This window comes from Gopherus flavomarginatus, chromosome 6 (genome assembly GCF_025201925.1).
Source record: "Gopherus flavomarginatus isolate rGopFla2 chromosome 6, rGopFla2.mat.asm, whole genome shotgun sequence".
Classification (NCBI taxonomy): domain Eukaryota; kingdom Metazoa; phylum Chordata; order Testudines; family Testudinidae; genus Gopherus; species Gopherus flavomarginatus.
The window spans coordinates 67,126,520-67,145,735 of record NC_066622.1 but is presented as its reverse complement, the minus strand read 5'-3'; the positions used below and the strand labels follow the sequence as shown (position 1 = coordinate 67,145,735).

Here is a 19,216-nt window from a genome sequence, read left to right as displayed (position 1 = left end):
GCAATTGGGAATAGGAGCTGCTTTCCCTGAGGTGGAAAATTGAATGGAAACCTGGTATCCAGCATTAGATCAATGGGGAGCTTTTAAAAGGTGCTGGCCCCTTGCTGGGATCCAGAAAGAGTTTCTTTTGTGTGTGAGGAGAGGTGCCAGATTGAGAGACCTGAGAGCCACAGCCCCTATTTATCCAGACAGCAGATTCAGCATTAGGGCAAGCATTCCTCACCCGTGCCCTCGGTCACTGGATTACAGAAACCCACCTCGAGTCAGAGGCTTGTTCACTGTACCTGGGCGGGTTAATCCCTGGCCGCTCTGCTGAGACAACCAAGAAAGTGGCGGATTAAGCACCAGCTACGGCACTATGTTTATGTGATGTAGACACTTGCTGATTAGGAACTGGACTGAGAGGCACCAACTCTTATAATATAGACCATGCAGTAGTTGTTACTTTCAGTCACTATTGACCTCACTCACATTACTGGTGCTCTGAGCTATCCAGAGTCGTCAGAAGAATCATTATCCATCCTCTAGATTTCACATCTACTTAGTGGGATGTGGAAGGTGGCAGGGACTCCAGGACTCAGCCCCAAGGGACAAAGATGAGTATGGGGTTCTTTTGGGATAACTCACAGATTGAATTACAAAAGTTGTGTACTATAGAGGAAGAAAGAGAGGGGTGTGGATAGAAATTAGATAGATAAAACGATGGGTGTGTATGGGGACGGATGGATGGATCAATCCTTGACTGATGTAAATCAGCACTACTCCAGGATTGGATCTGTAATAATTCTACTTTGAGCTATATGGGATCTTTTAGGTAAAGACTCACAGCTCTAGCTTACAAAGGTAACTAAGTATCTTATTTCCATTTTACAGAGAGTGAAACTACCACACAGAGAGATGAAGTGAATTCCCCAAGATTACATATCGAGTCAGTGGCAGTGTCGGCAAGAGAACCAAAGTATCCCGACATGAAATCCCCTGCTCCGACTGTTAGACAAGGCTGCCTGTGGACACTGATGGTTTATAGCCACATGCTCAATATTTCTCAATACAACAAACACAGTTCCAGGGATGATATCAGCGGACTCAATGTCTGTCTTTCCATTTGTATTTACAAAAGAACATCATAAAAGGAGGCAGTGTGGTTATCTACAATAACTACGACTCACTGGCCAATTATTACATAACATAACAGAAAACATTTTCCAAAACCAATCACATAATTCTAGAAGTGCACGTATACTAGATACTTCTTGGGAGGGGATTGAAAAAGCTTTATCCTGCCACCCAGCATGACAGCCCAACTGAGGTTTATCATGTCCAGCAAACTGCATGCCCTGCTATACGAATCAGAGAAACACATAGTTCAAAGGGTAAGCATGCAAACTGACTATAATATTATTCCATAAGCCTGTGACTCCCACATTCCTCAGATGGGGATCATGCCTGTTTCTCACAAACTGCAAATCTAATAGTACTGAAAGCCACCTTAGTACTGGAATGGAGGGGCACTTTGTCTGTGGGCTGGGTTGCTGTGTTCCGCATTTGGGAAACTGTACAGTATATTGAGTGTTAGAGGGAGGCAAAAAAATAATGCTTAGAATAGAATGGGGGTTAAATCCTTAACTACGGAACTATGAACATGGTTCCATGATGTGCTGTTCCCATTAAAGCACACAGCAAAGCTCGTACAGATCTCAGTGGGTTATAACATGCACAACCTGGGTTCTTAAGGTTCTCTGAGAGCAGCAAAACAAAGCCAACACCCCTATTGACTTCAGATAGCCTGGTCCCAGTGTGAAGTAATATCCGACACCCCAGTTCAAACTAGAGAAACCACTGTACTGCTAACAGCAATGCAGACACAAACCCAATTTAAACAGTCCGCGTTTAAGTGATCAAAGATAACCAATCTGCTTCCATGTGATAATGGAAACTCTCTCTAGTCCTTTGAGATCAACATTCTTTGCTTGCTGTGTTGATGGAACTGAAACTTTATGTCACTTAATTACTTCTCAATGATATATACAATATCTATCCTACAGGTATATAATATATTAAACCTGCACTAATTATTATTATATAATATATGAAATGTGTACTAGAAATCTCCCATATTAGACAACCTCCTGTCTTGAGATCACCAATTGAAGTCTATTTTGTCCATTGACTAAAGCATTGTGTATATGTATTCACTACCATTAACAGAAGACCACCAACTGGTAGCCAAAAGATTTGGCTGGTGTCTTGAGGATTACAATAGGTTTTTCAATGTACTCTATAGCTAAAACACAATGTTGCAGCATACAGGTTACATCAGCATAAGTTTGGGATGATCGTGTTACTCACAAGTGGCCCAGACGAGAGTGAGTTACAAGTTTTGTCTCAAAAACATGCTGATCAAACTTTTACAGTCCAGCATGTATTATGTAGGTGCCACAAATTTAACAGAAAATCTATTTGAAACGGTTTTAGGAAGATTTTAAAATTTTCACATTGACTATTTTTTGTATCCTTGCACCTAGAAACCCATGTGCCTTTGTTAGTCTTAGTCCAGCTGTACAGAATTCAGAACAAGCAAAATCAAAATGTAATTAATACATTTTCAGAACCTCTTAAAATGCCCTAGAATAGCTTTTTTTTATATACATACAAATGTCACACAGGGCTTTAAAGTCTAGTATATTTGGTCTTTCCAGGAACAAACACTATTCTCATTTCCCGTTAGAAAGCTGGGATTCTGTCATTTCTGCAAAGATCTCATTTCTAGAGCCCCTAGATACTGGACTTTAAACCTGTCATTAGTGCATGTCTGAAAACTGCCCACGGTGGACTTTGGGCCAATACAGTTTTGGGGGTAAATTCCACATTGCAAGGGAAATGAAATGTTTTTGTGGCAGGTTGGTTTTAAGAAATGGCATCTGTCTGAAGCTGTTCAGGGAGTTGGAATGTTAGAGTAAATCCAGGGAGGGCCAAAGTGGTGATCAGAGGGCGGGTGAGGTAGACACAGATGCATGATAAATGCAACTTGTCACATGACTCAGCAATTTATCACACATATGCGATGTCTACATGATCTGGTTATTTTGAAATGTTTGCTTCGACAATGGAAGAGAATGAGAATTTGCATTTTAATTATAAATGCAGTCCTGTCTCTTTCTGCTATCTTCCCGGTGTTGTTCCCACTGAAGTGAAGGGTGAAACTTGCATTGTTAACGGCAGCAGGATTGGGCCCTTGTATTCTCTCTATTTCCTGTTCTGCTGTGGTTCTCTCACAACACGCTGTTGTGTTCCTCCCCAGCACACATCCTAAAATGGTGCTTTTTCTATCATTGGCTGCAGGCATTAAAGGAATCAATTCCCTGCCAGTCTGGGATTCTGGAATCCCCACACAAAGTTAATGGGTGAATGGAAAGGAGGTTGGGCCTGCATTATGAAAGAGATTGAAGAGAGTTTTAATCACCAGAAACTGAAAAGATCCCATTCTTCCTTGGCAATCTCACACTGAAATATCGCAGTGGCAAGAATTGGAGCATCACAGTTGGGCCTATCTGATATAATAATATTTACCATTTATAAATCAATTTACATCCCCAAAGATTTTTATGAATGTTAGCTAAGTACGATGTCCCCAACCCATCTGAGATAGGTCATTATTATTATCTTCATTTTAGAAGTGGGGAAACTAAGGCACAGTAACTTCAAGACAGCACAATAAGTCAGCAGCAAAGGTATGATTAGAGCTGGAAAGCATGTGGCTCTGGTCTTGTACACGAATACAACATCGTGCAGCCCGCTGCAATGTGCTACTCTTCCCAAATAGGTTACAAGTCCCTGCCTTCAGTGGCTATTGGATGTCAATTTGCTTTGGGCTACCTAACCCAGCATGCATGTTCCAGCTAAGCAGACTGCATCTTTGCCCCTCTCTGAAAGAATGTGCTGTTCCTTCAAAGAACCTAAAACCCTTCCTCCGGACTTCTGGAGCACTGGCTTAATTCCTTTCAGGGATATCTGGCTGTCCTTCCACAGCTGCCTTGTAAGGTGTCTGAATGTCAAACTGTTATTATTTCTATACCTGACTGAGAGAGTAACAGGGACCTGGAGGTTTTTTAGGAGGGTGTATAATTACCCGATCAGTATTATGTTACCCTGTTCATAACTTAATAACCATTTTAATACAGATGGCACACACAGGGATAATTTCCTGGGGTAGCCGAGCAATATATTACAGAGACTGTGTGTCTGAGGGAATCTTCTTTAGCCAAGGTACATTCTACCAGCTAATTCTACCTGCTGTTTTCAAGATGATTTGGGATAATTTCATATCATTTGCAAAATATTTAAAGCTATTTATATAAGATGCCAGTTTGGGAAATACATGCTGCCTGGGTTATTAGACTTATTTTGATAAATCTCCCACGGACAGCACAAGACAAAAAATACTGTAGTGTTTCCCCAGTGGTTATTTTTCCTGATGTTGGTGTGAACATACAGGGTTTTTCAACATCCTGGCTATGCCTAAGTGTATGCATGCATGCACTAGATACTGCCATGCTGGTCAGTGTGCATGTGTCTTTAAGGTATGTGTATATATACTTCATGAAATGTGTGTATTTGTGAGTGTGTGTGTGTGTGTGTGTGTATATATATATATATATATACATTATTCTCTTGGGATAGTATTTGTATCTGAGTGCATAAATGTGTATATTTTTGTAAGTGCCTGACTATATGTGTTACAATATTTCTAACAGCATGGCATAGATGTGTGCAAGTATGTACAGCCTTGTGTATATTTGTATCTTTATGTTATTGCACCTGGGCCAGTGTGATATTTCCATGTGCATGCATAAGCGTCTACCTGTGTGTTGCCAATGTATGCTGCAGGTGAATGTGCATGTGTGTACACATGCATGTGTTTGTTTTTCATACACGTTTATATGCATCACAACATCTTGCAGCATTCCCCATTTTGTCACCTGGCATATATCCTTTTTGCCACTAAAGAAAGGATTCTTTCCCTCAGGGTCGTGGAGAGGTGGGTGATTTGTTTTACATTCATTCCGCTGCAATCAAAACTTCTGCAAGGGGCTGTGATCTGTGCAGGTTTGAAACAGCAGCTAGACGCCTCATGGAGCTCTTCCCTGCCTTCAGAAGAGGCGTCCTTGCTGGTTTAGCAGCTGCCCCGGGGGGTGGGGTGAAGGAGCCTCACATTTGGGAAGCTAAGTCTGTTTGTTTAAGATAAACAAACATTTGGTGGTTTAATGGCTCAGGAGCGCGGGCTGTGATTGTCTTTAGATATGGGCGCTTTTAATCTCACAGTCTTAATTACTGAAAACACTGGCATCCACTGACACGAGGGAAGGAGCGTTAGAGAAGCAGGACAGAAGGAAGCAAATCTCCTGGCAGGTGCCTACCCTCGCACTCCCAGCCCTGCCATGCACAGCCTGGCAACACCCCGCGGCGCGTACTTTCACCCAGTCATTTCACCCATCTCCCCGCCCAGCCAGTCCCCTCCGAGGGCGGCCCGCGCGCGCTGTCTCCAAGCAGGTTTCCAACACCAGCAGGCCCCAGGAGAGGAAAGCCCCGGGCACGGATGGGGTGCGCTGCCTCCAGGGACTAGCCCAGTGACGCCGGGCCTGGGGGAGCGCCAGGCTCGGTGTTGGAGGGCTGGGAACTCCAGGGCTGCAGAGGAGGCGGGCGCCTTAGAGGGGGAAATGCTAGCGCCCCCCGGGCCGGGGAACCCGTAGGCTAAAGGAACTGGCTGTCTGCCTGCTGGGAGAGCTTTATGGGGGCCATAAAAGGGAAGTGGCGTGGGGGGAGGGGAGCTGTGGGAAAGGTGGGTCGGGCTGGGCGCAGGGGAGGGGGCTGGACACGGAGGGACTGGCCCGGGGCAGCGAGCGCATGGCCGGGCCCTGGGCAGGGCGCTGGGTGCCGGGCCGAGGGGCGCCCTTACCTGTTGATGGAGGAGACGCTGGGCACCGTGTCGTTGTCGCAGATGCCCTCGGCCAGGAGCCGGTCCCGGATCTCCCAGGCGAACATGGTCGGGTTTTGTCTCTTGTACTCGGCGATTTTATCCACTACTTTGGGGGTCGCCACTTTGGGCTTGGAGCCGCCGATCACGCCGGGCTTGATGCTGCCCGTCTCGTAATACCTGCGCCAAAGCAGAGCGCGGTCAGTGCCCAGGGCCTGCTCCCCTGCCCGAGCTCACTCATACCTGGCCACCGGCCGCCATGCGATGTCCTCCCCACTGCCAGCGACCCCGCACCGCCCCCGAGCCCAGCAAATCTAGCTGCCCTTGCAGCCGAGCGCAGCCTCCCCCGCCTGGGGCCTGGGGGCGCACGGCTTCGGGGAGCCATTGCCTGTTTCCCGGGCTGCCTGGCGCGGGGGACAGTGGAGGTGGGGCTATGCCCTTGGGCAGCGGGGTGTGTTGGGGGGCTCGGGGGCAGCGGAGGTGGGGCTGTGCCCTTGTGCGGCAGCGGAGTGTGTGTGTGTGGGGGGGGCTTTTTCCACCGAATGCCAGGCCCAGCCAGCGATGGGGAAACGAAACGGAAACCGTCCCCCGGATAAAATCCAGGGGGGTGGGGGCCGGTGAGGGGCACAGGGAGACAGCGGAATGAACCCCTTTTAGCGGATGTTTTCTCCTCCTTCCCTGGCCCCCTATTCTTACCCCAGCCCCCATCTTTTCTCTCTCCCGCTGGAACTGCCTGGTTGTGCCGCAGGAGGTGGAGAGCGGTTTGCTTGGCCTGGGTGCGCAGCGGGGCTTTCGGGGTTCCTGGCCCTCTCGGCTCATCTCTGGCCCTGGCACCCCCACGTCCCCGCGTGGCCATTAGCTCGGCACGGTTTGGACACTGCTTTTGCAAAGGGCAGGTCGGTGGATAGCCAGGAGGTTCAGACACAGACAGCCTGTTTCCTTAACCCCAAGGCCGGGCTCAGGCAGGTTCCCCCACCCGATCTGGCTCCCTGGAGATTTCACACCAAATTTGGTTGCGACTGTTTTTTAAGGCTGCTCGGCAGAGTACGAGTGGGGTGGGGATTTTTTCCCCTTTTCTTTCCTACTCACAAAATGTCCCTGCTTCAGGTTGTTTCCCCGGCAAAGGGGAAGGAGAGGTGGCTGTTGCGGGGGAGGGGTTGTCCTGCAAATGGTACTTCTCCCCTTTCGGGCTGCGTGCCAACCCGTGGGCGCACAGGCGGACCCCGGGGGGACGGGAGAGGAGGCTGTTTGGAGGAGGGGAGGGGTGCACACGCTGCTCGCCCGTGCCTTACCTGCCCAAGATCTTGCTGACACAACCGTGGCTGACCCGCAGCTGCCTGGAGATGTCACAGGGTCGCACTCCCTGGTGAGCCAGCTCGACTATCCTTTGTCTCACCACGTCAGGTAGGGGCCTGCCATTCACAAACACCCCCCCGAGCTGGTTCACTCCCCCATGCCCTGCTGGGGAGAGAGAATAAAAAACACAACAACCCACGCACCCCAGAAACAGACCGTTAGTCGGGGACAGTTAGCGACCGGGGGTAAAATCTCCAGTGACTAGCTATGAATGGAGGCGATGGAGGGGGCGAGGGTTTGGGGAAGGACAACAAGGAAGGACGGAAAGAAAGAAAGAAAGAAAGAAAGAAAGAAAGAAAGAAAGAAAGAAAGAAAGAAAGAAAGAAAGAAAGAAAAACCCTAACCCAGAGGAGTGAATTTCTAACGAATATCACTTTCCTCCCTTCACACACCCAGATACTCTCCAGCGGCAATTGTGCCCCTTTATTCCCAGGATCTCTGAAACGGCCTGATGGAACAGCAGCATTTCAGGGCCATTATTCTGGGGACGAGCACGGGAACAATCCCAATCCCCAGGCTCGTGCCTGCTCCAGGAGTTGGGAAGAGATTTTCTCCCGAACTCCTGAGTTTCTCTTCTAGCTGCTCCAGGCAGAGCCCTTTCGGATTTTCCCCTCTTTCTGCGGCTGCTCCTTTCTCCTCTCACTTCATTCCCGTGCCATGATTTTCCATCACATTCCCTGCTGCATTTAGTTCTGCGCCCCTCACCCCGGAGAACTGTTACCTGGTCTAGCTCGTTTTCGCCATTTATTTTTGGATAGATAGATAGATAGATAGATAGAAAGAAAGAAAGAAAGAAAGAAAGAAAGAAAGAAAGAAAGAAAGAAAGAAAGAACGATACCTGTCTTTGTGTCCCGCAAACGGTTACAGTTTATAAAAACAAAACCTCTCTCTCTGTCTCTCATAAGATTTCGACCTTTTAGGGGGGAAAAATCCGCCAGAAAAAAAACAACCTCGCCTTGATTTTTTTTAAACAAGGATTCTGTTCAAGGGGAAATAAAAATACCCCATTCAACCCCTTCAGACAAAACCCCAGCTCTGTCTTCCATGGGGCGCCTGGGTTGCCTTTTTTTTCAGTAATAATTCGGATGAATACGGCAAGGATGGGCTTTGCACCTGCTAAATGTTGTCAGGCAGGAAGGCTGCCAGGAATGAGGAAATATCTTCATTCGGATATTAGCAAAATATGAGCCGTGTTTGTGACGCTTGCACCTAAGTGTGTGCGCCAGAGCTATACTACAAACGCGCATTCGTAGATATGTATAAATATTTAGAGAAGGTGTATCTTCATTTGCCATGATCCCTATGTATCCGTATCGATAGAACTGTGCAGTGTGTGTATACTGTGTTTAGAGCCTTCCTTTCACACAGCGTTAACCTGCTGCAGCTTCTCCTGGAAAGAGATCTTCAGCTGGTTTTGCAGGTTGCTGAAAAATGATCTGTTTATATTTTTGCTGATTTTTTTTTCTCTCCTGCTTTTGACACTGACTTATTGGCTCTGAACTTAGTGGGAACTCTCATTGCCCTACGATCGATCCAAGTCCTTCTTCACAAATAGAGTTTTTTCATCTCTCACAAACAGCCCCCCCCCATTAACACCTAAGAAACACCCTCCAAACTGCCTTGCACATAATCCCAGGATGGTTTCTTTAGACCGTTCTTTTTGGCAGGATTAGTTATTTTTTAAAACCTCTTCGTGAAAAAAAGGCTTGGGATTATTGGGTGGTGGTAGTGGACGTTTCTTCCTGTCCTCTACCTCCCCCCACCCCCCGGTATCATTTGGGTCTTTCTTGAATGGTGCGTGTGTGTGTTTTTTCTTCATTTGTCCAGACCACCTTTTGCACATGTTGCCTCTAAAGTTACAAGCCAGCAGTTTCTTCAGCACCTCACTGATAAATAATTCAAGGCACCTTTGATAACTCGCATTACAGAATATTAAAAGGCATCAGATGCAAAAAAGATTAAAAAATTAATAATTCAAATTATTGCACCCAGTGTTTCCCCCCCCCCCGGGTTTGTTTTAATTTAGATCGGTCCCTTTCAAACCTTATTACACACTCTCTCTCTCTCTCTTTCTCTCTCTTTCTTTATATATGTGTGTATGTATATATACACACACACATCTGTCCCGTTGAACAGAACACATTCTATAGTCTGTATACGTGTGCGAGCGCGTCAGGAAATCGCGCTCATGTGAATTATAATTGCCTGCTAATATATGTATTATGTATTATATAAACGGCCCAAACTGAATCATGCTTTTTTTCAAAATTCGGCAGCAAAAATAAAACGTTCCCAAATCTCACTGGGTTTTCTTTAAATCATCAGCTGTGTTGTGAAATATTTCTATAGATTAAATATATTTTCCAAATTAAATTAAATGCAAAGGTATTGCAATCAATTAAAAAAGAAACCCGCCGGGGTGCAAACAAAATATTTCCAAACACTGGGAGTATTTTCAGAGAATATACTTGGGAAACAATATTTGTTCCCTAACAAAACCGCTCAGATATCAGCAATTTTGAAAAAGAAATAAAGCTGCAGCCAACCCTTTCCTTGTGCTTTATATTTCTGCTCTTTTTCTTCTTGCAAATCGTTTTTTAAAACCCCCAAATACTGTAGAGTGTATCCTTTAAATACTGGGGTTTTTTTATACAGCTGCCAGGGCAGCGTCTTGAAAAGTTTCGCCGTGGAAAGTTACAAATTGTTCTTAATTATTCATTTCCTGACTCAGTATGGTCTCTAGCTCAGATTTTTATTTTTCTTCCTGTCTTTTTAAATCCCTGAATTATTTTTCCTGCCTGCGGTTAGCTCATATAATTGCAATTTCATTATTACAATAATTGTCATGGGTTGTTTTTTCCTTTCCCCCCTCCTTCGATGGAAACGAGATTCTAGTCTGAAAACATATCAAGAATCCACTTTCTTGTATGTCAATAATGCATTTAAAATGCACCCCAGGGATCTTGTAAATAAATACATTTAAAAGAAAAAGAAAAAAAGGAGGACGGTGACTTCTTAATAACCCTCCAAAATGCCAGATTTCCCAACAACATAATTGTCCTCTTTCTTCCACTAATTCATCCTTAAAACAAACAATCACCTTCCCAGTCATTTAAAAATGACATTTACCCCCTCTTCAGTTTAAAGAACAAAAAAATTACAGGGAGATCTGTGGCTCCACACATATCTATGTATTTAAAATTTAAAAAATAAAGCTTTGACCCCCGTTGCAGATTAAAATATAAACGATCAAAAATACAATTGGACACGCGTCGGCATCAACTACTCCCCCTCGAAGGCACAATTTGCAAAGTGGATTTGGAGCAAGACCTGATTTGGTTGTTGTTGTTCCCTTTCACACACACACACTCATTCCCTCCAGCAAGTTTGGGTGTTTCCCAGGCTCAGGGATACCCCTTCGTGGGGCTCTTAGCCCAGAAGGAGCTAGGGAGCAGCTGTGGCCGGTGGTGGCAAAGCAAGGCAGGGGGTTCGGAGCCCACCTTGGCTGGCGGAGGCGGCGGACGGCTGGGAGGATGGCCTGGATAGAGGGTCAGGTGAGGAAGAAGGGTTGGGGAAGGAGGCATGGAGGGATGCAGCAGAAGGAGCTGGGCTCCGGTACTCACGGTGCATTGCCGAGAAGGGGTCTGCCTTGCAGTGCATATCCATGGGGAGGCAAAGGAAGGGGAAGAAGTCGGCTGAAGCCGCCGTGTCGCCTTTAAAACTCAACTTCAAGACTTAGGGGAGAAAACAAAAAAAAAACAAACAACCAGCCAGCAGGGCGAGGGGAGACGGGGGGGCGGGCGCTCGGCCCTGCCCGAGGAGCGGAGAACTTTCCGGGGGCCGTGGACTGGGAGCTGGCTGGAGCTGGGGCAGAGCAAGCGGAGCCCGGTGGTTCTGGTCAGCGGCGTCCCAGCGGGCAGCGAGAGGCAGCGGCCCGGGGGCAGGTGGATGTCATGGCTGGAGCGCTCGGGTCAGATCATCCCTGGCAGCCGGGTCAGCGAGGGGCTGGAGGCTAGAGCGTGTCGGAAGCAAGGTGAGGATGATGACGGTGGTGAAGCAGCAGCAGCAGCAGCGGCCGAGGATGATGCGGCTTCCTTCCTCTTCCTCCGCCAAGTCTGGGGCTAGTTCATTTAAGTTCAAAGTGGAGTAGAAATCCCCGGGATCTCTGAGCAGCGGCAGCCCCCTCCCTGCGTCCCCTCGCCTCTTCCTGCTCCCCAGGCAGAGGGTCCCGCTCCTGGCAGACTTTCTCGCAAGGTGGGATGTGTTTGCGAGGAGCTTTGGCTGGAGAATGGAGCCTCCTCTCCCCGCGTGTGTCTCTCTAAAAGCTGCAAAGCCCCCTCCAGATCTCTCCCCCCCACCCCTCCTCGCCCTCCCCCTTTGCCGGGAGATGGATGACTTGTCAGACAAAGGCAATAGATTCCAACACTCTCTGATTCGCCAGCGCGCGGAGACGGAGCCCGGGCGAGGAGGTCCGTGCTTCTGTCACTCGGGCAGAGGAGAGGGGGAGGGAGGGAGTGCCAGGGCGCTGGGGGTGGGGGGGAGAGAGTTGGGATTAAAACTACAGAGAAAAACGAAACTACCAGATAAGACAAACTCTAGATAAGGGCTGCAGAGGGGACGGGGCTCTGAATGTTTAGGGGACACAGGAGGATGCGCTGAGCTTAAATAGCCTGTTTCCCTGCTTTGTTTGCGGCGCCTCCAACTCCCCTATTTAAGCACATTCTCTCCCCCACGCGTACACAGCGCTTGTCAGTTTTCTCTGCCTTTTTTCTTTTGCTTTTTTGCATGCTCATCCGCCGATGAAAGTGCTTTCCGCCATCAGGATCCAGGAGATCTCTCGAGCTAAAGCGGCTGGGATTTGATACGCATCAAAGCTTTCTTGGTGTTTAACTTAAAAAAAACCCCTCCTTATTGTATCGCTTTGAAGTGGCATATTTGGGACTGGGAGATGACAAATCCGGGGGTTACAAAGTTTCTCTGGTTTTGCGCGCGCGTGTGTCAAAATAAGGAAAATAAAATAACCTTTCCCCATGTGTTTGGTTTTTTTTCAGGCAGAGGATGTATAAAGTATTTCGGAAACGGGTCGAAAAGTAAAAGAGGCGGCTTTGACCTAACGAGAAAACAGAAGAGAAACGCCTGCCTGGGGATAAATAAATTCACCCGTGAAAATGGGGCAATGTGCTGTGAGCTAAATTTTTGTTTCCATATGTGTTTATCATCATATGAAACGCTGTTCGTTTCTCCTCTTCCTTTCTTGGTCCCTCCTTCCCTACCTCTTTGCTTATTTGTCACAAAATAACCCCTTTGTTTTCTGACTGGGTAAGTAAAGAATCTCCGAGAGATCTTTATGAAATATTTTCCACCATCTCATAAATCATTCTGGCACTTCAGCTGATGTTTTATCTCTCTCTTTCCCCTGAGTTTGCAAACCCTGATTTAAAAATCTTTCCGACACTGTATATGGTTAAATGCAGAGAAAGACAACAATACCTGTTTTAGAGGGGTACATTTAAAAAAAAAAAGCCAGTGGAAACCAAAATATCCAAACACTCCCTCCGAAGGCTACATTTTCCTGTGTTTTTAATGGAGGTTTGAAGTATTTGTAATCGGATCAGTAATAATTATTAGTATTGCTGTTACAATTAATGCTAATTTGTATTAATGCTCATTATTATTATTATTATTATTATTATCAAGCCTGGCATGACTGGGATTTTCCTCCCTGATTTTTGGAGAAAAATCCCAGGACTTTGAATTTCCACCAAGTGCAAAGTTTGGAAGAGGCTCGTGAGCGGTTCTGGCTCAGAGCCCCTGTTCGTGTGCGCATGGAAATGCTCCGTACGGAGCATTATCGCTTCTGGTTTGGGGTTGGGGAGCATCTGTGTCCCTTTCTCGAGCATTCATTTCTCCCCGTAGCAACTCACATAGCCCTAGTCTGCCATCGGCAAACTCACTGTTCCCCATGCTGAACCCCCCCCCCATCCATCCCATCCTATCCCCTCCCCTCTATTCACTGCCTCCTACTTTGCTAGCTGCCTTTCTCCACTCGCCTGGCTGAGGAGGTAGATCAAAGAGGAACCCTTTCCCCGCTCGCGCACGGAGCAGGTGGGGGAGGCGGGCAGGGATGAGGAAGGGGGCAGCGTTCAGGACTGGACGGCTGCAGGTGAAGCGGGCCTGACTGCTCAGAATCAAACCCCGTATAAGGTGTGCGGGAAGGGGGCGGGCGTTCCTTTCCCTCCCATGGCCTGTAGATGGCGCTCTCCGGTTTGGTTTTTGTCCGCTGCTCCAAATTGATCCACGTCAATTTCTATCGCAGGGGAAAAGTTTCAGATTAACCGGATTTGAACTTAATCCGCCACCCAGTAGCAGCAGCAAATATTAGCAAATGGCTGACAAACCTCTGACACTCACCGGCCAGCGCTGGGCAGAAGGAAAGGAAGGGGAGCGTGGAGAGACAGAGACTGATAAACACACACCATTACAAAGATATTTGCCATGAACTCTTCCCCCCCTCGAATGACTTCGGTTTGCATTGGGGACTGGGAAAGCCAGAAACTCTCCTAGCTGTAGCCCGCTGGCTCCCAGTCTGATAGCTCCTTTCCTTGACCACCCCGCCCCAGAGGCCTCCGCTGCTAGGGGACCCCCTGGACCAGATTAGTGCTTCAGGGAGTCCTTTTGGGGGAGCTTCCTTTACGCAGATGCTCTTGGGGCGTTATAACGCCTGGTTGTGTGTTAACGAGACAGCAACTTCCCTCGGGTGGGGCCGAGGGAGAAGACGAATTTTTCCCCGAGCCTGCGGGAGTTGTCACTTTGACCCTGTTCCCCTACTGCAGTCCCCGCATTAGCAAAGGGGTCCAGGATCCCGCAATGACTCTGGAGCAGCGTCGGCGCCAGAGGCTCGCCCAGTTTAACGAAACCGGTGTCTGATCCAGTGAAATCGGGCCAATTTCCCCATGTGGACAAGGAAACCCTTTGCCTCCCCAAGAGAGGAGGAGATAATCTCAGAGAGTCCCCCCCCCATACAGCATCGTCACCTGGCGCCCCTTCCCTCCCCACGGCTTCCTGGAAGAACTGCTTTGTCAACATTCAAATCCACAGAACAATTTTTATTTCGAGGGGAGGGGGAAATATCCAAGACCACAAGGATCTCTGAGAATATTCCCCGCGCACGCTTAATAACTCGAGATCAGGAACAATGCGGGGTCTGCTGGGAGCGCCCACTCCTCTTTTTAGGCGAACCCCCCAAACTCGGCTCCCATTCAGTCAGGCTTGGGTGCTTTTTCCCGTCCGACTTTAAATGAACCTTTCTGTCTCTTTCTTTCTTTTTTTTATTCCAAAGAGAGTCTCTCCCCCTCCCCTTCCCCCCCCCCCCCCCCCCCAGCTAGAAACATTTACACTTCAAAAGAGGCGACCGCCTCTCTGCGGAAATTTAAAGAAAAATAAACTTTTGGAGGAGTTGAGGTGATACTGATCTTTGGATTTGCTTCATTAGCTGCCTTTCGCCGACTGATCAAGCCCAAATCTTTGCTATGGATCCCACTCGCCCCCCCCCCACACACACACCCGGCACACACCCCAATGCCCTGCTCAGCTCCCCTCAAATTCTCGCTGAATGCTCTGGGGCTGTTCTTCAGACCTGGCAGGTTTGTATTCGCTCTTGGAAGGAAGTTAATGAAATGTTAGTTTTAACAACCGCCTCTTCCCAGTCCTGCAAAAGTGGGGAACGGAAGCGATTTCCGAATCTGAAAGCAGGGGAGGGGGAGGGGTGGTGGTGGGAATAATGATCCGGGGCTTTTTGTTTATTTCTTTTTAGGATTCGGGCCTATTTAAAAAATGGTTTTGACTGAGATCATTACGTCCAAAACCATAGCCCGCACCCATGTTGTCTGGTCTTTTTATATACATGTCTATAGGGTTGGAAAGGGGCCGAATCTACTGCTACAGAACTGGGTTGTTGTGGGGACAATTCTCATATTTATGTTATCTGAAAATGTTGCTAATTCCTGAGCGTCACACCCACACACCCACACACCCACACACACACCCACACCCACACACACACACACACACACACACACACACACTCTTATGATTTGACATTAAAATCCACCCTGGCTATCTTCCCCTCCCAAACTCTGCAAACTCCTTTCACCCCAAGTGGGTCAAGAACCTTATTCCCAAGGAAGAAGAAAACCCAATCCTGTAGGTTGCTTCTGGGGAGAGTCAATTTGGAGGAAGAGGGTTGCCTCAAAGTGAGGTGTTGGAGGGTTTATGGAACCATGTGACTACTTGGATTTGATCCCGCGAGTTAGAGTCTGATTTGAGGGGGTAGGGATGGGAATACACCTTGGATCTGTCCTTGATACCCTCTGCGGCCGGTATACCCCTCACACATACGGGGAGTGGGGGGGTGAGAACTACCAAACGCAAAACTTTTTGTCTGATTTCTCCTCTTTCTTCCCAACTAGGGAGCTGCGCTCGAGTGTGTGTGTGTGTATGTGTGTAGGGGAGAGTATTGCATTCAAGAAATTCCGAAATTTAAGGGCGGCTCAAAGGGAGGACTCCGGACTTCAGGAGAGCTCGAGCAGAGAAGGGGCGCTGGGAGAGGAATTAGGGGGTCCTGGTTAAAGTCCCTGGCACTCTCTCACTCACACCCTGAAATCGATGCATCGGGGAGACACGAGGCCACTGTTTTTCCCTTCCCTTTTGAAATAAAGTTAGCTTCAAACGAACAATTAAAAACGCCCAATATTTGTCTAGGCCCCTCCCCCTGTGTGTCTCCGAGACCCCCTCTCTCTAAGCACCTCTGGTCACGTTGGAGGATGAGCTTTTTGGAGAGCTTCTGGTACAATATGGAGCACCATGGGCTGCAATTTCACACTCCACAGCACATTCCCCCTAAAGCTACTTTCTTTCTTTTTCTTTCCCCCTCCCATCTAAGACCCCCTCGTTTCTCCCTCTCTCTCTTTCTCTCTTTTGTGACTCATGGGTGGGTTCCATGTCTGGGGGACAGGCTCCTTGGGCATCCTGGCACTGGGCAGAAAAGGAAGGAAGGGGCTTTGCTCTGCTCCTTTGCTCTGCCTGCCGCTGCTACTGTTGGCTTTCCCCCTCTGCATTTGTTTGCCCTGAATGGTAATAGCCCACGTGTGCTGCTCTTTATTCAGTAACCGACACTTTAACCTCTCCTCTTTACAAGAGAGCGTTTGCCACAAAAACGAGACAAGCCGGAGACCTTTTACAGCCTCATTGAGAGGGGGTAGGGAGAAGAGCCAACATTGTGGAGAGACTCTTCTGCAACAAAGCCACCTCTTAGCGCACCGGGCCGGCCAGAGCTGGAGGCAGACCTTGGCCAGGGTTGAAAAAACACAGCAAGTAGCCTCCCAGGCCATAGACATACGGACAGCCTTAATGCAAACATGCGTGCATGGATATAACCCCCTCCTAAGCATGCATCCAGAAAGCAGAGGTACATGCCTGCGTGCACAGCACCAACATGCAAGCGCACAGACTGCAACCGTGTATCAACATACATTCTGCAGATAATAATACCATGCACATACACTACCAAACAAACGTGTGTACAGACAGATTGTACATATTCATGCATGTGTGCACCTCGTCATGGTGCATGCATGCAGATGGACTGCAAACATCCATGCAACCACACTACCAATATACTGGCACACACAGATGGCAAACATGCACGCAGACATCACATGCATGTGAGAGGTGTGCTGACGTGATCAAGTGTGTACTTATTATGACTGCGGTGACATGTTTACAGATAACAGACATACCTGCAAAGAGACTGCAAACTTACATGCATCTAGACAGCTCCCTGTCCTGCCTGCACATACATACATAGAGCAAACATGCATGCAGAGGCAGACAGCATAGCCACAGTCAGAACGCTGTGGGATCTGGAGATGTGGGGATAAAACCCTGCCGGATCTCTCATATTTCCCCTGAATAGCAGAATATTTGAAATCCTAGTTCATTTCTTCTTCCCCTGGGGACATGGGGGGCAACGGAGGGTGCTTCTTAATAGTTATGTGCGGGGAGAGAAAGGTGGACACTGCTCGGCTGTCCCAGACAAACTGGGTCCAAATGTATCTTGATGTTGGTATGGAGCTCTGGGAGCCATAACGCCGGCCTGTGCTGGGTTTCCCTTTGCTCCGGGCAGGAGGTAGGGATAGGGCCTGGGATTTTTCCCCCCTGCTGGAAATATTTTTTGTCCTCCTCTAATTTCTCCATAAAACTCCAGATGAGAGAATTAGCAGCTTTTTAGAGTCTCCTTTTAATCAGTGCTAAGGGGAGACCCTCCCTCTCTCTCCTTCCTCTTTCGTTCTCTCTCTGCCGGTCCAAGGCTAGTTTGCCCGAGGGCCATTTGCAAATGTTCGGATTTACAGTTTTCTCTCACACAAACCCATTTCTATAACCCCGCTATAATACACCCATAAAACTGGGAGAGAGAGAGCGAAAAGTGCTGCGGATCAGCGAAAACCCCTTCGCTCTTCCATTAAAGTCCCTGGAAAGGGTAATTCCAGCAGTCCCAGGGGCCGAGGTGGGTAATGACTGCCTGGAATTCATTTCCAAAAATCAGCTCATAAAGAGACCTGAGGACAGAAAGGCAGCGACTGCGTTCGGCACCACAGCCGGCTCCCCATGTTACAGGGCCAGGCGGGCATGTTTGGTAGACACTTCCACACTCGTAAGAAAGTACCATATTTCCCAGCGACTGCTCTCCGTCCCTCCCTCCCTTTCTTTCTTTCTTTCTTTCTTTCTTTCTTTCTTTCTTTCTTTCTTTCTTTCAGAGCTAAGTAAGGGCCGATTCTTTAGGTAAATGAATCCATCAGACAGAAAGTTGCAAAATGTGACATTTCTAGCAGCTCTTTCCAGTGTCTCTGTAACCCTGCCGCTACCTCCCCCCAGCATACACTTTCTCTCCCCCCTCGCCCCGCCCGGGCCCCCTTTCGGAACTGGCTAGGTTCATAACCAGAGGGGATCCGAGAGGGAGTTTCTTTGGGGAAGGAAGGCCCATTTTCGCCACTGAACAAAGAATGAAAATACACCAACAAAGAGATCCCCCCTCCCCAGTGAGAGAGACGCAGGTGAGGAGAGGGCTTGGGGACATTTGCCAGGAGCAGTCAGGGGCTCCTGTCTAGGGAGTTTATTTGCATATGGGGCATTTTCAGGGACCGGGCACAAACGAGCAGTAAGTTTCTAGGGGGACCCCCAACACACACACACTTTCCTTTAGCGAAAGCAGCGAAACATGACGATTTTCAATTTTTTTTTTTGAAGGTGACGATTCCCACCACCGGTCAGAGCGAAAGCCCGAGTCTGACGCCTAATTAAAAAGAGTGGCAGCGAGAGTCATTGATCTCTAGCATCAGCTGCTAACGGGCTCGGAGTTCTAGTGACTCCGAGGACAGGACTGTGAGAGAGGGAAGCCGAGAGAAGCAGGCGAGAATGGATTTAATCAGAGCCACTGGGAAAGGGAAGGAGAATTTACGGGGCAGGGGGATGGAGAAGAAGGGAAAGAAACAGAAAAAAGAAAAAGACCCCCCCCCAAAAGGAGTGACTGGATAAAAACGCGGAGAGGGGCAGATTCCGGCTCCCCAGAACTAAACTGTAAACAGGCACCAACCCTTTCCATCTCCCCTTTGCCTCTGCAGGATCAGAGAAGCGAGGGAGACATCGGGGGAAAAGCACACGGGCTAGAGAGAGCCAGGCAGAGGAAGAACGGATGTCTCTCCACGCCCACCTCGCCTGCCGCTCTTCTCCTCCTTTGCCACCCTGCTCCCTTCCCTCCGTTCTCCTCTCTCTGAGGTTTGCAAACAAAACGTCACCAATCGATAAGCCTCTCGCTGTGTGTGTGTGTGC

The 19,216-nt window shown here is 48.3% G+C and overlaps 2 protein-coding genes across 3 annotated transcripts in view; both read right to left on the bottom strand.

The window, feature by feature from the left end:
- Positions 1-11,057, bottom strand: part of PAX2 (paired box 2) — a 97,168-nt gene extending 86,111 nt beyond the window's left edge. For both annotated transcript variants that reach the window (XM_050960243.1, XM_050960242.1), the window contains exons 1-3: positions 10,954-11,057; positions 7,267-7,432; positions 5,957-6,154 (exon numbers count right to left, since the gene is read on the bottom strand). In XM_050960243.1, coding sequence (XP_050816200.1) covers positions 5,957-6,154; positions 7,267-7,432; positions 10,954-10,996 — 407 coding nt within the window. In that variant the 5' untranslated portion in view covers positions 10,997-11,057. The remainder of the gene's footprint in view (positions 1-5,956; positions 6,155-7,266; positions 7,433-10,953) is intronic.
- SCD (stearoyl-CoA desaturase) overlaps positions 1-19,216 on the bottom strand; it is an 870,279-nt gene that overhangs the window by 261,846 nt on the left and 589,217 nt on the right. The window lies entirely within an intron of this gene.